This window comes from Amblyraja radiata, chromosome 26 (genome assembly GCF_010909765.2).
Source record: "Amblyraja radiata isolate CabotCenter1 chromosome 26, sAmbRad1.1.pri, whole genome shotgun sequence".
NCBI lineage: Eukaryota > Metazoa > Chordata > Chondrichthyes > Rajiformes > Rajidae > Amblyraja > Amblyraja radiata.
Genome location: NC_045981.1, coordinates 19,148,378 through 19,170,353, shown reverse-complemented (window position 1 = coordinate 19,170,353; position 21,976 = coordinate 19,148,378). Strand labels below are relative to the sequence as shown.

Below are 21,976 nucleotides of genomic sequence, written 5' to 3'. Positions count from 1 at the left end.
ATTCAAGTTATTACAAATGGAATAAAAATACTAGTTTTCTTACATTGTCATTCCGTCCTCTTGAATAAAATGGCTTCAAGCAACTACAATAGCTTTTACTGATAATAAAACTGTACAGTATTTTTGAGGTTTCAATCTATTCATCTGGTCTCTCCCACTGCAAAAGATCCTCCGTTTTAGAAAGCTTCTCTCAAAGATATGCCAGACTATACCATTCCAAAATAAATGAAAAGAAAGGGTACTTTTTCCAGTGGAGGGATATGCTCAACTTCCCTTCTGCCATTGGGAACTGTTCTGCTACAGAATCCCCTTCTGCATAGAAGTAACTAACCTACTCCAATGAAAGATCTAGAAATGAACTTTTCCTCATTAGACCAGGAATTCAATAATATGCAGAACTGTGTTTGTACTCAGAAACTAACACCAACTGGAAGCAACATATTTTAGAATATAACCTTTCAAAGGAACAGCTAGAAAAGGAAGCAACATGTTGATTGTTGCCTCCAAAGGAGTGAAATCGGAAGGTATGGACTACTGGATGCAATTCCAGATATTGTGTAAAAACACTGATATTATTCACACAACAAGCGAGGTAAATTTCCAATACCAGCATAATTAATAAAGTCTTGAGGCAGATCATTTCTGGAAGACTGGTAATGTAGTATTATATAATACATTCATTTATGAATGATATTTCACAAATCATATGATGCAAAGACAAAATGAAGATTTCAAACCGTTGTAGTTAAATGGCAAAGTAAAAACAGTTATCTATCGAATGGAAAGATACAGAGTAAAAGTAAAACTGTGCCAATTTCATCTGTAGTTAGGAAACTAACCTGTGCAGAGAAACCACCTTTCTGGATTTTCCTGTAGATAAGGGCTGGGCAAATGAAACAGATAAGACTCCCCATGGTGGCACCCGTCAATCCAAGGATAGTTTCCACTAGCAAGAAAATGGAAAGTGTAAGATAAAAATGGGATATTCTTTGTTCTAATGAAGTATAATAATTTGAGCTTGTATTCATATATTCTATTACTGACATAAATAACTTTGTATCTTTAACTGAAAGCATAAAACTGTCCAGGAGACTCACAACCCATATACCCCAATTCATAGTTCATTTGGATAAATATACAAATTATCCTGATAATAAGCTAGCCAAAATTGACAAACATCTGAAAATGAAACGTATAACAGATTTACCAATGCATTATTACAAGTTTAGATAGAGCTCTTAAAGATAGCGGAGTCAAGGGATATGGGGAGAAGGCAGGAACGGGGTGCTCATTGTGGACAATCAGCCATGAACACAGAGAATGGCGGTGCTGGCTCGAAGGGCTGAATGGCCTACTGCACCTATTGCCTATTACCAAGTTTTCATGACATTTATTATTGATGGGAATGTGGCACACATCTGAGCATTCAATACCAGTAACTAGCTTTTCTCAAAATGCAATGCATGTTCTCCATGTCAATAATTCTCTGCATCAATGCAACTTGTGCAAAATACATGCAACAGCTTCACGCATGCATTATTGATATCAAGCAAAACTCTTGCTTTTGGAAAAAAGAATCCAAAGGTCATTGGATAATGTGCACATTTAAAGAACACTTAAATGTTTAGATTTCTATTAGCCTTTGAAGTGTCGGATATCTACTTCCCACACAATCCATACGACAAAAATTTGCACTCAAAGTTATAAGGACTGCAGGACATCCCCAAGCACTTCATCGATAATAAAGTATATTTGTCACAGAAGGTACTTGACAGCAATTTCAGTACACAAGTCACAGAAAAAGCAAAGTGATAATAACTGTACAATACATGTTTTTCCCCCCAAAAAAGATTAAAAACATCATCTGATTCAAAAGGTGAAAATGCCCATGCCAATCTTTTGCTGATTTGACTGTCATCATGGGCTGAATTGTGTTGTACAATTCACAATCTGTATTGGTAAGAAGCGTCAAGTACATTTCATTGACCCAAGAAAAGATTCAGATGGTGACAATTACAATTTCAGACAGAGAAAGATGACAATAGGAAGGAATTTCAAGATCAGGGAAAATCTTCCGTAATGGCAGAGTAATGAGTCAGGAGAATGTGGGTAGGATAGGTTTTGTTCAGTTCACTTGGAAGATGGGAGAACAGCCAGGAGAGAATGAGACTTGACTTTTTCCAAAGGCACGGGTAAGGATTTCAGGATGTCTGAAGGCTGAGGTGGGGCAGAGTCGGGCTATGTTACAGAATTGGAAGCTGACTGTTTCTACATTGACGAGGTAAAAAGGTTGGAATTTCTGGATGAAGCCAACAAAAAGGAAGCTGTCAATCAGACAAAGAGAGCGGTGTTTTAGTAACAGGATAGAATGATGATGGAATAAAAGTAATAAGATTGCGGAAACAATCAGGTCAGATAGCATCTGTGGAAAGAGAAACTGTTAATGTTTCAGTTCCAAGTTCCCTCATTAGAACAAATCACAGAAATATCAGCCTTAACGAAGATTTTATCGAAAAATTGTGATTTATCCTAGTCTGCTCATCAGACAAATAATTGCATAAGCATAGAAAGGTGGAGCAGACACTCTATGGCATTGGCACACACTAAGAAGCAGACTTACAAATAATCCAACTATGGTGAAACATGCAAAAGTAGGAACAATGATTGTTTTTTTGAGGTTTGACAGTGAACAACAACATTTAAATATACAATGCAGCTGCCAACACTGATTAGTTCAGGCATACATTTGTTTCTTCAATATTATTTCCTACCATTTTGATGGTAGTACTTAAATTCAATACTAACGTTAAACAAACTGAAAACTAGACTTTAAATTATTCATACAGGTACTGAAAATTAAACTGTTCCCACTGTGCATAGTTGCTGACATTTCCAAGAAGTTGCCAGCTATGCTATATATTTGAATTTATATTGGCAAAACTCAAAATGCATTGCAATTCAAGGAATTGCCATTTTGGCAAAAGATTAGAGTACTGTGTAACAATATATTCTATTGAGGTAGCAAAGTTTGTATTCTGCTATCCTTCAACTAACATCTATAAGTATGTACAGTATGGGCAATTCTCAATCATATAGTCAATATTTTTGGAGAGTAGCTATTTGTATACTGGTAAAGACATATATTGTTTCGTTCATTTGTAAATTGACGCATGCTCATAGATCTATGTACCTCCCAAAATATCAATGAGAAAAAACAGAAAACAACTGTCCTACTTAGAAATTATTCCATATATGCAACATGTAATGAACTAAAAAAGATTAAAAGGATTAGAAAATAAGAAACAAGAACAGGCCAATTAACCGCTTGAGTCTTCTCCCTATTCAATTTCATAGCTGATGCAATCTTGGCTGAACGTGACTTTCTACTCCTCCTTCCACTGTCTGATTTCCTTCTGGTTCAAATATCTGAATCTCAGCCTTGAATATATTTAAAAATTCAGTCTCCACAGCTGTGTGGGATAAAGAATTCCAAAATGTCACCTTAAGAAATTCTTCATCTCCTCCTTAATTGGACAATACTTCATTCTGAAATGATGCCACCTAGTTCTCAATATCCACACAAGGATAACCATCCTCTCAGCAGCCACAGTGTCAATCCATATTGAAATCTCACATGCTTCAAATAAACCTGCCAAACCTTTCTTCATACTTACAAGCCTTTCCTTCTGAACCTTTTTTGTGTTGCCCCCAACGCAAGTATAACCTTTCCCTGGAAACCCAATCTGTATGCAGTATGCCAGGTGTAGTCATGCCAGCATCCTGAAATTCCATCCAAACTCTACTTTTATACTCCACACTACAATAAAGGCTGACATTCCAGTAACCTTCATAATTACTTGCTATACACGCATAGTAACGGTTTCATATACTAGGCAACCTAGACTGGTACATGGATAGGACAGGTTTAGACGGATATGGGCCAAATACAGGCAGATGGGTCTAATGTGGGCAAGTTGGCCCGAAGGGCCTGTTTCCACACTGTAAGTCTATGACCTAGATTCCATTATACCACATTAAATTATAATTTGTTTTTCAATCTTCCACAAGATTTGAAAAGTTAAAAACCCTTCCAAAAAAGTTACACACTCTTCATAAAGCTGCAAAAATTGCAAGTATACCCATGCCGCACAACAACGGTAAAATAAATCTAATTTCAGAGACATTTATAAGAACACAGAAGCATTGGAATTCCCAAAAAGGTACACACCAACAAAGTTCTGACTACTGTCAGAAGTTGTCCTCTTCATGATGGAAAAATATCCTCCATTTTCCCTGCAATTAAGTAGCAAAATCTGCCCACTGAAGGTTCAGCAACTCATTTTAATAGAAGGGGACAGCTCCATGGGAGAAAGGCACATTCCAGGTAATTTACGTTTTTTAATTGAATTAATATAAATGTAATTGTTTAAGTGTTTTCTAGAGATTTAGTTTGTCAAAAACTAATTTAAATCTTTAAATGTTTTAAAAGCATGATTAATTTTTAATAGAATATTTTTCAATGTTTGTTAATGTTATGCATTAGTGCATATTCAATGCCTTTTGTCAGCTTCAACAGGCTGTCAAAGCATTTCCAGGGCTGCATTTGCAAATTACAGCAGGAAGGATAGGTGACTAATTTGTAGCTGCAGGTAGGGAAGTGGTGAGCCGTTCGTTCACCAAGGCAGGAAGCAGAACACGATTTCACTGCAGACACAAGGAACTGCAGATGCTAGACTGTTGCGCAAATAAAGTGCTGGAGTAATTCAATCGGTTGGGCAGCACCAATGTGTGTGGGGGGGGGGGGGGGGGGGGAGAATATAGCCAGCGTTTCAGATTGGGACCTGACCTAAAATGCTGCTTAACCATTCCCTCCACAGATGCTGCCCAACCCGCTGAGTCACTTCATCACTTTGTGATTTACTCAACATCTCATTGTATTACTACAAAATAACGACGAGAACTATTTCTTAAGTAAAACTTTTCCAATGAAATGCATCCCTGCCATTTCTTAATATTCTTCCAACTGGTTGCTAGTAATTCTGATTTAATGTATTTCAGTTACATAGCTAAACCACCTCATAAACTGGTAATTTTTGCCACAAACTTAACCAAATTTTCAAGAAATTACCTAATTATTTGGTAAACATTATTGAAATTGAATATATTGAGGTCACATGTTAAAGTTTATAGGTCAGAAAAAGCAAAGCAAAAGCAAAAGGTATTTCATGCATTTTAACAATTCTGAGAAAAACTCATGACAAATCGCTACAAGAAATAAGTGTATGCAAAAAATAAATAAATAAATAAATAAAAATCACTTCCAAGATGGGTATAGCAGCAAAAGAATAGATCGGCAGACTGTTGGAAGAACCTTCATTATTGCGCCTAGCCTCTAGGAGAAGCAAAACCAATGTTGCAAAAAGGCTACTGAAAAATGCAATATAATGATGGATTTCAGCAAGAATATTACACCAGTTTACAAGGTAGTTGCTGCAAGGAAGAACAGCATCACATCAAGTAACTGTGATGAGCATTACAGCAAAACAGGATGATCACTGGTGTCTCCAGGAAAAACAATGTCATGACTATTATTGTAAACTGCTGAATGAATCAAGGAGGAAATAAAACAGGACTAACAGTGGAAACCAAGAGATTTCTTTACTTATATATTAAGAGAAATTGGGGTGTGGCAATTAATGCTGACCTATACAAGCATATAACATGAATCATTTCTAACAGTTTTGGGGCATTTGCATTGTCTCAGCATGAGAAATGAACACATCAGATTTGTTGGAAGTTTTATGTCCGTCCTGAAGCAGCTCAGAGCAAGAGAACTCATAGCAAACATGAAAAATCTGTGTCATATCCAATCACTACAATGTAGACTTTTCATGGCACCAAGACATAAAATAACCAGTTTCCATCCATCAGCTTTTGAATGGTCATAAAGAGGAGTTGCTCACTCGAAAGTGAAATTTAAGTTTTGATTCTCAGCCTTTGGACAGATGAAAAGCACACTTATTGCCTTAAAATACCCCAGTTACTGCGATTAGTTTTTTTGTTTTTTTTTTTAAAATAGATTTTTTTCCAGAAAAACTCTGAAGAGGTATTGGTAATAAGGACACCATAACAATTTCAATGCGGTAGATCAAAGAGGAATAGAGTTATGGATTAAAATCATGCAAGAGCAAAAACTAATTTAGAGCAGGGCGTCTTTTATCCCCCCAGAGGCAGTGGACATTGATTGATAATTCTGAAAGCAATGCAGATGCTGCCACATATACTGAAAATTACAGGTATTGCTTTATCTCAGATTCACTACATAGCATCAAAATAGGTGGACAATTTATGGTGACAAGAGATACTCTGCTCAATTAGCTTTATTCACCCAGACAAAAGAATTTCACAGAAATTTCTCTCCTTAAATTTACTACAAATTTTGTGCTTGTTTATTAGGCACTTCCTTGTGATTACAATTGCAGGTAAAAGCTGTTACAAATGTTTAGGACAATTACCATCTTAAATGATTCCATCCATAAAGTTAGTCCTGTTTCCTGCCAATCATATAATTTAAACGAAATGAGAAACATGGCATAGAATTTGCCAGGCAAAAATTCAATAAGATTCTAACATAAATAATCAACATAATCACCAATTCTAATCGTCAAAGAAGCATGATACATTAAAACACTTGTCTGAATTAAAGTATTGGGCTAAATTCTGGAAATGCCAACAATTCTACAAGACTTCTCATTGTAGGCACCACCACAATTCATGTCAAATCCAAAATACTGGACTTGCTAATTTCTCTTAGTGGCAATTCCAAGACAGCTTTGTTATAAATAAACCTGTGGCTCAAAACTAACTGCCAAAGTAACCTGCACCAAAAAGCATGGACAGCAATTAGAAAATTTTAAAATAGATCGGAATGGTTGCGAGAGATAACGCAATTATATGGCAAAATAGACTTTGAATGAATTGAATTTATTCAAATGTTAATTGTTTAAAAAGTCTTTGAAGCCCGGTTTCCTCCTTCCATTGAATTGTCAACAGTCAAAAATCCTTGACAGATTTTACATTTTCCAATGCAATGAAGTTGGCCAGGGGCTCGGCCAGCTATCAGTTTTTTGTTGTGTTGTACAGTTTATTCAGGGCAACAAACATTACTGTTACATTATGTAAAGGCCTGGAACTATAGAGAGTCTAGAGATTATTCTAGGTTAGGACTGCTCTGGACAGCAACTCAACCAAGAGAGTGATGATGACCAATTGAAGTTTACAGTATAGGTCAGTCAAGGCTGCCATCAGCTCATTTTGTGGCAAGTTCTAGCCCATAATTATGTGGAAATTTCAAGCTAATCCATTCAATTTCATGTTTTGCAGTACCATTTGATACTTTGTGAATGGTCATCAAGTTCATATCTTAGCCATGACCACTTTTTCTACTACACTTTTGTAAAGCCTTTGGATTTTCACATTCAAGACACTATATTAACAAGGAACCCATAATAAATAATATCAATAGCATCACAAAACACAAAGAACAATGCCTCAGAAGTCTGTACCACCACTAGGAAGTGAATAAATTAGTTTTGAGGTTGACTGCTCTATGACGGGTTTGTAAAACTGGTCAAAGACACCAATAAATCTCTTTCTACATGAAGATAATTTTACAACTTCGAATTATTGATAACAGGTCACTTTTACAAGCCGACCTAGCGTTGAGATTATAATGCTTAAATTAATCTGAGGGGTAAAAATATAACTTCAAGGAAAATACTGATTCTTTTTGTAATTTTTAATACTTTACAACATTTTTTACACAATTATTTACAATACTTTACACAAGTAACACTCCCATTTGCCTTAGCTCAGTGGCTACATTCCCATATTTAGAAATCTTTGGATTCAATTCAGATTTCAGAAATCCTCATGCAATAAAGTTCAATTAATCAGTATTGAAATACTGGACTGCCAAGTGTTATTTATCAATAAAACCTTAATCTAAGAGCATCTTTAAGCAAGTTGAAAGTCTTGTGTCTTTTCAGCAAGGGGATCTTCCAGTCAATCCTCACTACACACCGATTCCATCCAACATTCATCACCTCAACCAATCAATTGGATTATCCGCTCATATTACATTGTGGGATCTTATAAGCAAATGCGTTAATACATTTTCTTCTACAGTTCAAAGTGACCAATTTAGTTGTGAAAGACTTTGGGATATTCAGAAGATTGAAAATGCACTGAATTGGTGCATTCTCTTTTCAATATCACTATTGATATTTTTGTTTGCTTTCAGTGGAATTCAGTTTCATAAAATCTTGCAACAGATGACCATTCCATCACCTGAATCTTTTAAAGACAATATAACTAGTCTTACTTGTTTCATCAATCCCTATAGCCCTGTAAATTTGCTCAGACTATTGAAAGAAACTTTCAAAACTTTATTTTGAAAGTTACCGTTTAATCAGTTCCCACCGGCACAATTGCACAACGGTAGAGTTGCTTGCCTTACAGCGCCAAAGACCCAGGTTCGATCTGGACTATGGGTGCTGTCTGTATAGTTGGTATATTCTCCCTGTGACCTGTGTGGGTTTTCTCCAGGAGCTCCGGTTTCCTTCCACACTCCAAGGACACAGGTTTGAAGGTTAATTGGCTTGGTAAAATTGTAAATTGTCCCTAGTGTGCAGTATGCGCTAGTCCACGGGGATTACTGGTTGGCGTGGACTCCGTGGGCCTAAGGGCCTGTTTCCATGCTGTATCTCTAAACAAAATTATAACTAAACTAAACAGTGCCCTGTACAAGCAGTGCAATCCAAAACAATGCCACTTCATAAAATTATTTTAGGGTTTGTTCAGCTTTTTTTTTTTTTTTTAATAAACACCCTCACAAATGTAATAGCACATATTTCCATTTTCCTTGCACTGAGTTTCCCTTGGTTCCTGATGCTGTTCTAGCTGTACGTTGTACTACAAAGCATTTATCTTCCAATTGCCAAATGGCCAGCAACTTTAACAGGTGCATTATTCCTCTTATTCAAACTGAAATATACTAGGACACAAAATAAAAATTCCATATTACATTAAACACATTTTTGATCGTATTTTCCCTTTCAACCATACTTCAGTTATGTAACTTTAACTGTTCTATAAATTGGTGCAAAATCTAATTTTTACCAAAAAAAGTCAACCAAAAGAGAACATTTTCACTATACTGAATTTGTTTAATTAATAATTCCAAATGTTCAAAATCAAATGAGTTCTAAACCTTTGTAGAATTAATTCGTTTTCTGTTTAAAAAAGAATGATTTTTCAAATTTTTGATTGATTAGTAGGACTGGAAGTGACAATCCTAAGATTTCACTACAATTGACATTCTTGGTATTTGCTAACAATCAGGCACACCTTCAGTTGTGTACCTCAACATCACTGAGTGTTTCAGCCTTTTATCACAAGACACCCTCAGTCGAGACAGGCCCACCGCAGGTTGATCCGACCTGGATGTGTCTTATTGTTAGCCTCTAGATGGTCAAGTGGTAGCCCACACAGCATCTTTCCTCTTCAGCCACAGCCAGTGACTGCTCTGTTCGGCAGCATTGGCCAGTTATTTTATTTCCCTCCTTTGTGCCTGCCCTTTGACTCCTATTTCCCTCACGAGCCTTGCGGTGGAACTGGCTACAAAGCCCCTGCACCCCACCTCCACTGAACACACCCTTACACTCCAACCTCTCTCCTCTGCTGCAAGGTTTGAATATCAAAGCTTTTTCCTTTCATAAGCCTCATCCACAGCCTCCTCCCAGCTCAATGATGAAAACACGCCGACAGGATTCGGATCAGAGAACGAGGTCTGGTCGCAGGTTGGTAACTACGATTTCAACTAGGACGAAAGCCTCTGGCCTGGGTCGACACGCATTTCCCAGTCCCTGGCTGCATTCAGTGGGCATGCGTTGAGAGGCGAGGGGTTAGTCCTCCGTTTCTCTCCTTCCCGGATGAAGGATGGTATTTGCGGGGATGTTATCTGGGCATTGATAGGCATGGTGTTGGTGGTAACTCTCTTGCACTCGAGTTCAGCTGCCAAACACCTCAGCACCTGGTGGGTCGCCAGGTGTATCTGCCTTGTGTTAACCGACCAGGATGTGCTTGAGGTTTGCTGGAACTGCACACAGAGGGCAGGCTGGATCCTCTCCCAGCCAAAGATTTAGGTTTGTGGGAGAGGGAAGGACGCCGTATGTGGCTGATTTTCAAAGAGTACATCATATACATGAACTGAGTGAAAGCTGACAACTAAAAGCATTGTGATGAAGTTAAATGATTGAAATACATCCCTTTGTGGTAATTCCGCTTTACTGATTGCCTGGTGAATTAATTTTTCAGGTGAAGTTTGTACTTAATTATACAGATTCCATTTTCTGCAATCCCATTCAAGATGGTGAGATGTCTTCCCCTGCAGGCTGCAAGAAAACCGCAGACTGAACGGATATCATGATATTCCACTTGACAAGTGCTGCCAGCCTGAAGTTAATGCAGTAAGAGTGCACATTTGTTCATATTAAACCTATCAGAGAGGCTCTGTATTCAAAACTGTGATGTTAATATTTAGCAACATGGAAGCTATGATTCCATATGACCGTAACGTGTATTCCTGATGGACTTCTGCGGAATAGGGGAAACACTTATTCCACAATTCTATGTACCTTTAATGGTTATCAAATGGGATTGTGGGCTGAATAGAGGCAAAACTGCATTTTGCTGGATATACTCCTTAATTTTGTATTAAAGGCAAACAACATAATTGCTTCATTCAGTGGAGAAAAATTGTCAGGCAAGCCACAACACACTCAGACATGGCAAAAATATGCTCAATGATGAGGTGTTCCCTTGCAGCATAAAAAGAGGTAGTGTGCAAATTCTGTTCAATTCTAATTCATTGATTTGAGCACTGGATGCCATTTTTACAAGACAACTTTAAAGAAATTGTTTATTTGACGTTCAATAACTAATGGTCAAAAAAGTGAAGAGTCTTTAAAACCATGTATTTTATACATCAATAAGCCGTTGTATTGCACTTGGTATCAGGTAAAGTCAGTAACAGATTCAAGAAATAAATATGTACTAATACTGATATAAATATTATTGAATATTATTATTATTAGATTGCTTAGTACAGATGTCAGAGGACATGGGGAGAAGGCAGGAGAATGGGGTTAGAAGAATCAGCCACGAGTGAATGGTGGAGGAGACTTAATGGGCCGAATGGCCTAATTCTGCTCCTATCACTTGATCTTATGATATTTGGTCTATAATCAGGATACAAATAATAGTATAAACAGAAATGGGGATAAATCTGCCTATATTTTTTTTATGTCGTTTCTTCTCAATTACCCAATTGAACATCTTGTCATATTTGTAGGAACATCCTATAATTTTCCCACAGCATCTTTAAAAAATGCGTACTATAATCAATGTTTGAATCTCTTGTTTGTTTCGTTAGTTAACTACATTTTCTTTTGTTACAATGCAAAAAATTAAAATACATCTTGATAGACAGCAACATTTATAGTGATTCTCAAATAGAAATGCTACTGGTAGAAGGCTGGAAGAGAGGAGAAGCAGGACAAAGCCTGCCAAGTGACAGGTGGACAGATGAGAGGGAGGCCAAGGGCCAGAGGTGAAAAGGAAAGGGTGATATAAGAATTGAAGTGGGAGAGACTAGGACTAAAGGCCTCAGAATTAAAGGACTTTCCTTTTGGAAGGAGATGAGGAGGAATTCTTTTAGTCAGAGGCTGGTGAATCTGTGGAAAGGGGTGGAGATGGAAAGATATGACTAGGTTGGATCATGGAAGTGGCAGAAATGTCGGAGAATCATGTGTTGGATGAAAGGTTAAATTCTTTTTTCCATTAACAATTTATCAGAGGGAAAAATGAGAAAGGGTATTCTCCCACAGCCAGGAGCAAGTAGAGCTTCAACATTACGATTTAAAACACAGCATTTCTGCATGCACAATCTTACCATTAGGAATGAGAATTCCACCCAACATGGTGCCAAACACTATAGCAGCTGTAATGAGCTTAAACCGCAACGGTGGCATGTACCCTCCTGCAGCAAAAGTGCCATCTTTCTGCTGAAAAATCAATGGTGAATTATTTTATACCCCTCACGCAAAATAACCAAATTAACCAATGATTTACAAAAGTTTTTTTAAACTTGTGCTTGGCAAAACACTGAACACAATCCTGCACTATGTACTGAGTGCGATCAATTTTAAACATGTCTATTTGGCATTTACAAAGAAATAGATCTGTGATTGATCTCCTGTCCAAAAGATCACCTGACCACATTTAGACCATAGGATGCAGCACTCTATTAGAAAATTTCCAATCTAAACTAATCCCTTCCACCTTCCCATGGTTCACTTTCCTTTGTTAGCTGCCTGGTCATAGGTCTAAAAGCCCCACTCGGCGCAATTGTATCTGTTTCTACCAAGTCCCCTGGAAGAAGATTTCAGGTACGCAATACAAAATCTCCTTTAAAATCCCCCTCCCCACTACTCACCTTAGCCCTATGCCCTCTGGTATCTGAAATTTCAACCCTGGGGAAAAGGACAAAAAAATCTACCCATCCATGTCTCTATCCAATTCTATCAAAATGTGCAACTATGGAACAAAACAAGACAGAAGTTGCACCTATAAAACTATTAGAGTTCATGGAAGTTATACATTGCTTCCCCATAGTGTATTTCACTTACAATATGGATTCAATTTTTTACTGTTCCATTATCATACCAGTTATTGCAATAATCTTTAGTTGGTGTCCTGGAATGATTCCCAATTGTGACATTGTTAATAAGCAGAAAAATAAGCTAACGTGGCAAAGCCAATGTCCCCTCGCAGTGGAGCAAGCCAAGCAAACTCGATGTGAAACAATGAGCTTCAAAATTAAAATAGCTGAAAAACATATGCATTAATATCCTCATTCAAGTCAATCTCATCCTGTCCATAATCTTTTAAGACTGCTGTGTTTGGGTGCTGTACATTTACCTGTAATTGTTCAAAGAGAAAAGTGTTCAGAGCTTGTCTACAAGGCAGAATCATCATTGGAAAGCCTACGGCAACAGACATCATAAATCCCACACGAATCATCTTCGTGACCACGTTGGAGGGAAAGTTCATCATAACATTGCCAGCAATATTATCAGTATAGCTGATATAACCAAAAGATCCAACCTGTGGGAGAACGAACTGTTTAGAGATTCCAACTGTTGCCTTAATGTTAACATTCAATTATTAAATTATATACACCTTTGATTGTGATCTATGAAGATGCAACCAGTGTAAAACACTGCAGGCTTAGAAATACTGACAGAGCTGCTTTATTACAAGTAAATTGTCCTCCTCCCCTTTTCCTTCTTTCTTTCCCCACCCCCCATCAGTCTGAAGAAGGGTATCGGCCCGAAACGTCGCCTATTTCCTTCGCTCCATAGATGCTGCTGCACCCGCTGAGTTTCCCCAGCAATTGTGTGTACCTTTATTACAAGTAAATATATTTTTGGATTAACAAAGAATTATAGGTCCCCTCCATCTTATGAATGCCTGATTTATGTATGCCTGTACATAATAAATGCTGGGGATACCAGCAGGATGGATGAGCAGGGCAGCAGGCATCTTCCACCATGCGTGAACTCTGTTTGCGTCTACTTTAATACTTTTGAATTGTCCTGTTTATCAACTGTTCACAGGAACAGAACCCTGCTATAGCTCTGGGGAGGACGTGTACTCAATTTGGAGAATTGTCTACTTTAAAGGAATATCTGAGAGAATGACATCAATCGTTACTGAAAAACAAATTGTCTTCAAAATTCAAAGTAAAAAGAACAATAATTCTGTTTAAGATTATAATGTAAAAGCAGCATTATAAAAATGATTTCATGCCATGCAGGATTTCCAAGTTCTTTATAAAATAACATTTAGTTTTTAACTAAAAAATTAAGGTAAATTATTGTTTCCTCAAAATTATACACCTTGTACAATTATACAAATTGAACTTATATTAAACTTATTTATTTGTACTTAAAAAGATTCTGTGGATCACTCTACATTTAAGCTCAGGTAACTGTTCATTTCTCATTTGAAAGAAAGATTTGGCATTAAAATTGGTTGATAAATATCTCACATAGAGGTTTGCTTTTATATAAAACAAACAGGTCCATGCTAAGTCATAAACACTAGCATGGTTAACTCTATTGTCCATTCCGATTGTCTTGTGGGACCATTTTAGAAATCAATGGATCAATCACATCCATGGGTTTGTATTTGATGGACTAGACCAGGTAAGATGACAGATTTCATTTACCAAAGGGCATTACTGAGTTATGTGGGTTTGCATGTGCTGTCAGGTATCTCTGCAGTCACTAGTACTAAGATGTAACTTTTTTAAATAACAGATTTATTTAATTATTTGAATTTACATTTTTGAACTCTCTGGTAGAATTCAAACTCGGGTCTCCAGAAAAGCTTTTTAGGTACAAGTGAGAATCTTAACCACAATGTTGCTGTACTGTGCATTATCATTATGTAAACTAGCCCCATCTTCTCAACATTAATTCCATGCTGTAAAGAACAATTCTGTTCTATTCCCAACATACATTGCGATGTAAAGCGCCCTGAGTATTCTAGAAAGGCGCTATATAAATCCCATCCATTATTATTATACTAACACCATCATCAAGTATGCAGATGATACAACGGTGATTGGCCTCATCAGCAACAACGATGAGTCGGCCTATGGGGAGGAGGTCCAGCGCCTAGCAGCATGGTGCGCTGACAACAACCTGGCCCTTAACTCCAAGAAGACCAAGGAGCTCATTGTAGACTTCAGGAAGTCTAGGGGCGGCACGCGCACTCCCATCCACATCAACGGGACGGAGGTGGAACGTGTTTCCAGCTTCAGGTTCCTGGGGGTCAACATCTCCGATGACCTCTCTTGGACCCACAATACCTCAACTCTGATCAAGAAGGCTCACCAGCGTCTCTTCTTCCTGAGGAGACTGAAGAAGGTCCATCTGTCTCCTCAGATCCTGGTGAACTTATACCACTGCACCATCGAGAGCATCCTTACCAACTGTATCACAGTATGGTATGGCAACTGCTCTGTCTCCGACCGGAAAGCACTGCAGAGGGTGGTGAAAATTGCCCAACGCATCACCGGTTCCTCGCTCCCCTCCATTGAGTCTGTCCAAAGCAAGCGTTGTCTGCGGAGGGCGCTCAGCATCGCCAAGGACTGCTCTCACCCCAACCATGGACTGTTTACCCTCCTACCATCCGGGAGGCGTTACAGGTCTCTCCGTTGCCGGACCAGCAGGTCCAGGAACAGCTTCTTCCCTGCAGCTGTCACTCTACTCAACAATGTACCTCGGTGACTGCCAATCACCCCCCACCCCTCACGGACACTCCTCCCACAGGACAAACACTATGTCTGTATACATGTAAAAAGATTTATTTATTGAAATCATATTCTATGTCGCTCTTCCAGGGAGATACTAACTGCATTTTGTTGTCTCTGTACTGTACACTGACAATGACAATTAAAGTTGAATCTGAATCTGAATCTCATAGCTGATTACAGATACAATAAGGGATTTATTGATTGATAGATACAACATGGAAACACACCCTAGGGCCCACGTCAACCTTGGGTCACCACTTCACGCTAGTTCTACGTTACCACACTTTCTCATGCACTAGGGGCAATTTACAGAGGCCAATTAACCTACAAACCTGCACGTCTTTAGGATGTGGGAGGAAACCAGAAGGCTTGGAGGAACATGAAAATTCCACACAGAAAGCTGCCAGTCAGGATCGAACCCAGTTCTCTGGCACAACAGCCCTACAAATCTGTGCAAATGTGATGCCCGTTTATGTTACAGCAAAGTTATTAAACCATGAAAAAAATTATTCTATGATTTATCAAAAAGATTTCCATCACATTTAACATTTCAACTATCCTTTTATTTGCTGAAAGTGAAAATATCCAGTTTTCCTACATTACTCTTAGATCTTTGCTTAATGTTTGTAGTTTGTTTAATGTTTAATATTTGTAGTAATCATACTGGCAAAACAGACAAATTCATGCTCATTTTTGAACTATATTTGATTTAGTTTTTTTTACTTCAATTGCTGCCATTGCCTAGGTTATTTACCAATATAAAATGTTATATTACATGTTCTACAATTCATTCTTAATAGAATATATTTCTATTAAAATACACATACTCAAAACAAAAGACTTACAGTCACGTAAAAGGTATTAACCACATTTAGGGCTGATGAGAAGATAGTACTCATTCTTTTCACAGAAGGTTCATCCAAACTGTCATATGTCGGCAATACTTGGCTATGTAGAAAAAGTGAAAATAAATCTAGATCTCACAACATATAAAGGAGGAACTAACATATTCCACCACTTTATCTTTAATATGCCTCATTACATCCCAAATACAGGTACTAACATCGTGTCACATTTTATTTCATTGGATAAGTAGTCGGTGCTATGAATATTATCATGCCCAAAGCTTGGCAAGTACCTTTAGATTAAAAAGTTGAACCACAACAATATGCAGACATAACTGAAAAGACAAGATTACATTTAAATTGGCAAATGACCAGAAAGTTAATTTCAGAGAATGTTTTAGGTTCCTGTTATACTGCCGGCTAAATTTCTCACTCATTATGTATTAGGAGGAAATTTGTGTCCCATTTAATAAAATGTATGGAACTCTCCTGATATCAGGCAGCCATTCTTTCAACTACAAAAGTTAAAAAAGTAATCAATCTTTTCTTACACACTTTACAGGATTATGATTTGCAAAGAATGATTTGTATTTGCCTACATAACAATTAAAATCATTCAGAGTATAAAATATTCAAGAATTGGGACATTTTAAATGTTTTTTGTAATGACAAATCACTTTACAGGAAATGTTGAATCTGAATTTAGGGCAAGACTGTCTATGGCTGTAATGTCTTTCACCTTATTCATCTGTCACTTTCTTGTTAACAGCAAATGAAAAACCTCTAGACCATCATAACTTGTTGTAATGTGGGATAAACAATTTGTAGATAGAAAGCTCCAACAAATAATAATTAGACAATCAGGTAATTGGTTTGTGATGTTGATTTAGCCAAGAGACTGGGGAAAACTTGCTTGTTCTACAATTACATTCTGGTTGTAGGATCTTGGATCTCTTCAGCCAAAGTTTTATTTTGTTTTTTCAACAAATTTCAGATAAACTTCACATTAATACACAACCTGGCATGCAAGTTTTAAAAAGCAATCTTATATTTAAACAAATTTTAGTAAAGATTTTGGGTGACTAGAGCTACTGCAGAAAGTGACTCAGCCATTTTGATTAATTAAATCAGGATAAAAGGAGTATAGGTTGGAAGCATTTTGGTTACTGTGGACATAACAATATTTTAATAGGATGCATCACATTATTAACAAGCAAACTTAATACATATTTTATAAACAAGTACATTGATAAGTGGATCTGAATTTTATACAAGATTTCATCTTGGTGGATATTAGTTCAGCAAAATGTGTTTTAAAAAAAGGGAGGATAACTACGTATGGAAGAGTGGAAATATCTTCCTATGTTTCCAATTTCAAATTCTCGTCTTCATTTAAATCCCTGCGATCATACCCCTCGCTATATTTTTTTCACTCAGCCTTTCCAACAACAGATTTTTCCACTCCGTTTTAAGCATCCCTGTTCTTTGATAATCAAGCTTTCGCACACAAGCTAAATACATGATTTTCTTCAACACTAAAATCCTCCACCATCTCCCCGACGCTCCCGTCTTAAATTCTGTCTCTGGCCAAGTGTTTGGTTACTCTTCAATGAACAAAGATTGAGAAAACAGAATACTTACGATTGACAGGCAAATGACATGCTATAGATGGGGATGCACCGAAAAATACCTTCCCAGCGAATGTAACTGACTCGTTTCAGCCACTGACCACTAAAGAGCCCATGTTTAAATGAAGACAGCACAATCTGTGGTGGGAGAGCAACACCAAAATTAGCAGCTAATGGACTAAAGTGTTGAGCAGTGTTTTTTATTTTGCAGACATATGATCTTGATCAGAAAATTATAAACAAGGATAGATATTGGGCCCGTCTTCATTCATCCATCAACCAAAATGGCTGAAGATCATTGTATAAAAATGACTCCTGAGTTTTCACCCCAATAATACTTGGGAGCCTATTCTGTGGGTTGACTATTTATCAATCCTGACATTTCCTCCATCTGACTTTGAACAATTTGAGCCTCAGACACATTGAAAGTGAAGAGTTTAATAGGGAAATATCCTTCTTACACTACTTAAAACATTCGTAAGGGCACCACTGATGATTTTTTTTAGGCTTAACTTCCATTAGTAATTACTAATTCAAATATTTCTTGCGCCTGGTCTTTGCATTGTCCAACTCTTATCAATGCATTACATTGAGCATGAACACTTAACTATAAAGTTTGTGACTTGAGCCTACTGCCATTCAGCTATTTCAAAATGTTTCCATTATTTCATCGACACAGATTAAGCAGCTAAAAACTAAACACACCACATCCAATACATTTAAAATATTATGCAATTGTATCCCAACATTAGCTGGATATATTTCATAAGTGCACTCCATCTCACTGTAACAGTCATAATTTGAAGCATTATAATTATTCATTCGTCCACAAGGAGACCACTGATTACTATAAAGTATTAAATGTATTGCAGATCAATGCAGGAACTTTGAAGCACATGGCGATATATTGCATTAAGTTTAAAAGCTAACCCCCAACAGGATTGAAAGAATTGCAGGCCATCTAGGGATATCTTGGGATTTCATGTGGGAAGATTGAAGTGAATAGCTCGGGCAGGTCATTTCTTATGGTAGATGGAAAATCATGGAAGAAAAATCTTATGCTTTTTATACCTGTGTTTATATGGGCTGAAAGGAAAATGATTCAAAATGTTATGAAAATATTTTAAAGGTTACTTCTAGTTTTAAAGCTATATCTATATCAAAGCAAATCAATCTGAAATTTGCCTGCAGTCATTCAAATATCATACCAAATTCACAAATGCAAATTGTTGTCAAACCAGGTACAATTTAAAGCCAGACGGACAAAATCTTAACCTGCTGGTAGACCTGACAATATCCAATATGGACTGCTATTTTATCTCGTTTCTTTACAGCATAGATTCCTCATCCAATGTAATTATATGGACTAAGAGTGAAATTCAAGCACTCTGAAATTACCATTAAGGACATTTGTTGCAAATTCACCAAGAAGTAGTTTTCACACCATTGAAGACTAAAAACCCACTTTCTCTCAAGGGAGTGAGGGGGGGGGCAATGAGATTTTCTGAAAAATTGAATTATATAACTTTTTAAAATAATGGAAATGTTTAGAATACATGCAGTTCAGCATTTAAGTTTCAGCTGGATGAATTATCATCAGAATTGGGAAAAATTATACAAAGTTTTAAGATTCTGAAATGGGGTACAGAAGGAGAGACATAGGTGATGTGTGGTAGGATGGACTGGGATTATGCTTAAATGGACTGGGATTATGATAAAATGTAAAAGTGAGTAGGAATTGGTGATTCCATTGTAGACTCTTCCTACACTTCACATCGCCTCAAGACAGCATTCAACATTGCTTTTTTTTCACCCCAGTCATCCCCTCTCCCTTCAGGAAGAACATACAAAAGCTCAAAGGCATGTATCACCAGATTCAGGGACAGCTTCATCCCTAATGTTATCACTACTGAACAGTACACCCAATCTTCTAACCTATATTATCGTGGAATTTGGACATTTTCTCTGTGACTAACACATTGTCTTGTTGGAACTGACACTGCCTGATTTCATTTGACTAGATAACACTTAAACAAAAGCTTTTCACTGCATCTCGGTTCATGTGACAACGATAAATAAGCCAGTTCGGTATTCCAAAAAACGCAAGGAATCATGGGATTTATCAAAGGTCACTCGCAATAAACATTCTCGGGAGCTGTGCTGCTGCATGTATACAGACTTGCGTTTCATCCGTAGTCTCTGGCGCAGGTCTCTGGCTCAGCAAGCGCTGTTGAATTGCTACTGGACTGTCCCCGTCCCCTCCCGAGTTTCCCCATCCCTGTCCGGGGGCAGCCGGGGATGTCTGGGATGAAGAAGATGCGCTAACTCCAGCTCAACTCTGCCTGTCCCGTCGGACACTGACCCGGAGCAGTGGCGTTAGCGCTTCTTCTCCGTTCTGGCAGTAAGCCTGGGCCGCCACTGCTTCGGGCCAGTGTCCAGTCAGTCCAGTGCTGTCGGTTAACCCGGCGGGACAGGCAGAGTTGAGCTGGAGTTAGCACATCTTCTCCGCACTGGCTGTAAGCCTGGGTTGCCACTGCTTCGGGCCAGTGTCCCGTCAGTCCAGGGTCACCCTGGACATCTCCGGCCACCCCTGCACAGGGATGGGACACTCGGGAGGGGACGGGAACGGTCCAGTAGCAATTCAACAGCGCTTACAGCGTCGGAGACCCGGGTTCGATCCTGACTACGGATGAAACGCAGGTCTGTATACATGCAGCAGCACAGCTCCCGAGAATGTTTATCGCGAGTGACCTACGACCTGGGCATGCGCAGTCGGAATACCGAACTTGCTTATTGTAATAATCTGCATCCAAGTTAAGATTCTCAACATAAACCTCACAGCACCATAACCAGTAAATAAAAATGTAAAATAAATCCGTAAATCCTGCCACGGTAACCAGTTAATCCAATTTGTGTATTTTTTAGAACCTGGATGCAATTGTTCAAGCCAGCATTTAATGACCATCACCAACTACCCACAAGTAGGTAGTTACAAGGCACTTTCTTGAACCACTGCAAAACCTTTGGTGAATATACTCCAATACACAATTGGTAGTAAGTTGCAACATTTAGATTTAGTAACAATGGCAAAGGATTTAAGTCTGGATGATGCACAACTTGTGAGGGAACATGCAGGTAGTGGAGTTTTGCACCATCTGCTGCTGGGCTTTCTTGGGAAGCAGCGGTCAAAGGTTTAGATACTCCAGGTAAGTAGGGACCATTCCATTAAGTTCCTGACATATGCCTTGCAGATAATGAAATGGCTTTCAAGAGTCAAAAGACTAGCCATTCTTCCCAAGATACCCAGCCTCTGACCTTTTCTTGCAGCAGTATTCATCTGGCTGGTCCAGTTGAAACTCTGATCAACAGTGACCCCTGCTATGCTCATGGCGAAGGACACAACAATGGCAATGCCACTGAATGTGAAAGATAGGTGGTTAGATTCTCTCTTGTTGGATAAGGTCATTGCTTGCCACTACAGCCAAGTACACCAATGCCTATACTTCCTCAGAAGACTAAGAAAGTCTGGCCTGTCTCCAACGACTCTTATCAACTTCTACAAATCAGCCATACGGCATGGCAGCTAATTAAGCTCATTTTTGTGGCTCATTGTTTATAATGGTTTCATACCATTTTATTCAAGTAGCATTTTCTGCATTTTTGAATGTTAAACCTTTCTAAATTCACTAAAGTGAATCACATTAAATCATCCACTTAATTTACAATTTTAATTACTGCCTGAACAATACACTGCCATCCTTGGTGGGAAGTGGTGACACTTTCTATCTTTATAGAACTGTCTCATTGGTTCTTTAAAATTCCTAACCTCCACATCTTTTCTCAGCTACATTCCACATGTATCACATAAAATACAGCATTATCTCAACTAAAATACAATGTTACATCACTGAAATAATCATCTTTTCTTGGAGAAAATCAAGGTAGAAGTATAGTTGACTAAAACTAAACAATACCCTTAATAAACATTCATCAAACAAGTTGCATTCCAATCAAAAGTAAATTGCTTCAGAAACATCAGTTCAGTACTTTTGATTTTA

The 21,976-nt window shown here is 37.9% G+C and overlaps 1 protein-coding gene across 2 annotated transcripts in view; it reads right to left on the bottom strand.

The window, feature by feature from the left end:
• Positions 1–21,976, bottom strand: part of slc38a10 (solute carrier family 38 member 10) — a 106,393-nt gene that overhangs the window by 58,454 nt on the left and 25,963 nt on the right. For both annotated transcript variants that reach the window (XM_033044378.1, XM_033044379.1), the window contains exons 6-10: positions 17,932–18,056; positions 16,291–16,393; positions 13,042–13,227; positions 12,014–12,125; positions 840–946 (exon numbers count right to left, since the gene is read on the bottom strand). In XM_033044378.1, coding sequence (XP_032900269.1) covers positions 840–946; positions 12,014–12,125; positions 13,042–13,227; positions 16,291–16,393; positions 17,932–18,056 — 633 coding nt within the window. The remainder of the gene's footprint in view (positions 1–839; positions 947–12,013; positions 12,126–13,041; positions 13,228–16,290; positions 16,394–17,931; positions 18,057–21,976) is intronic.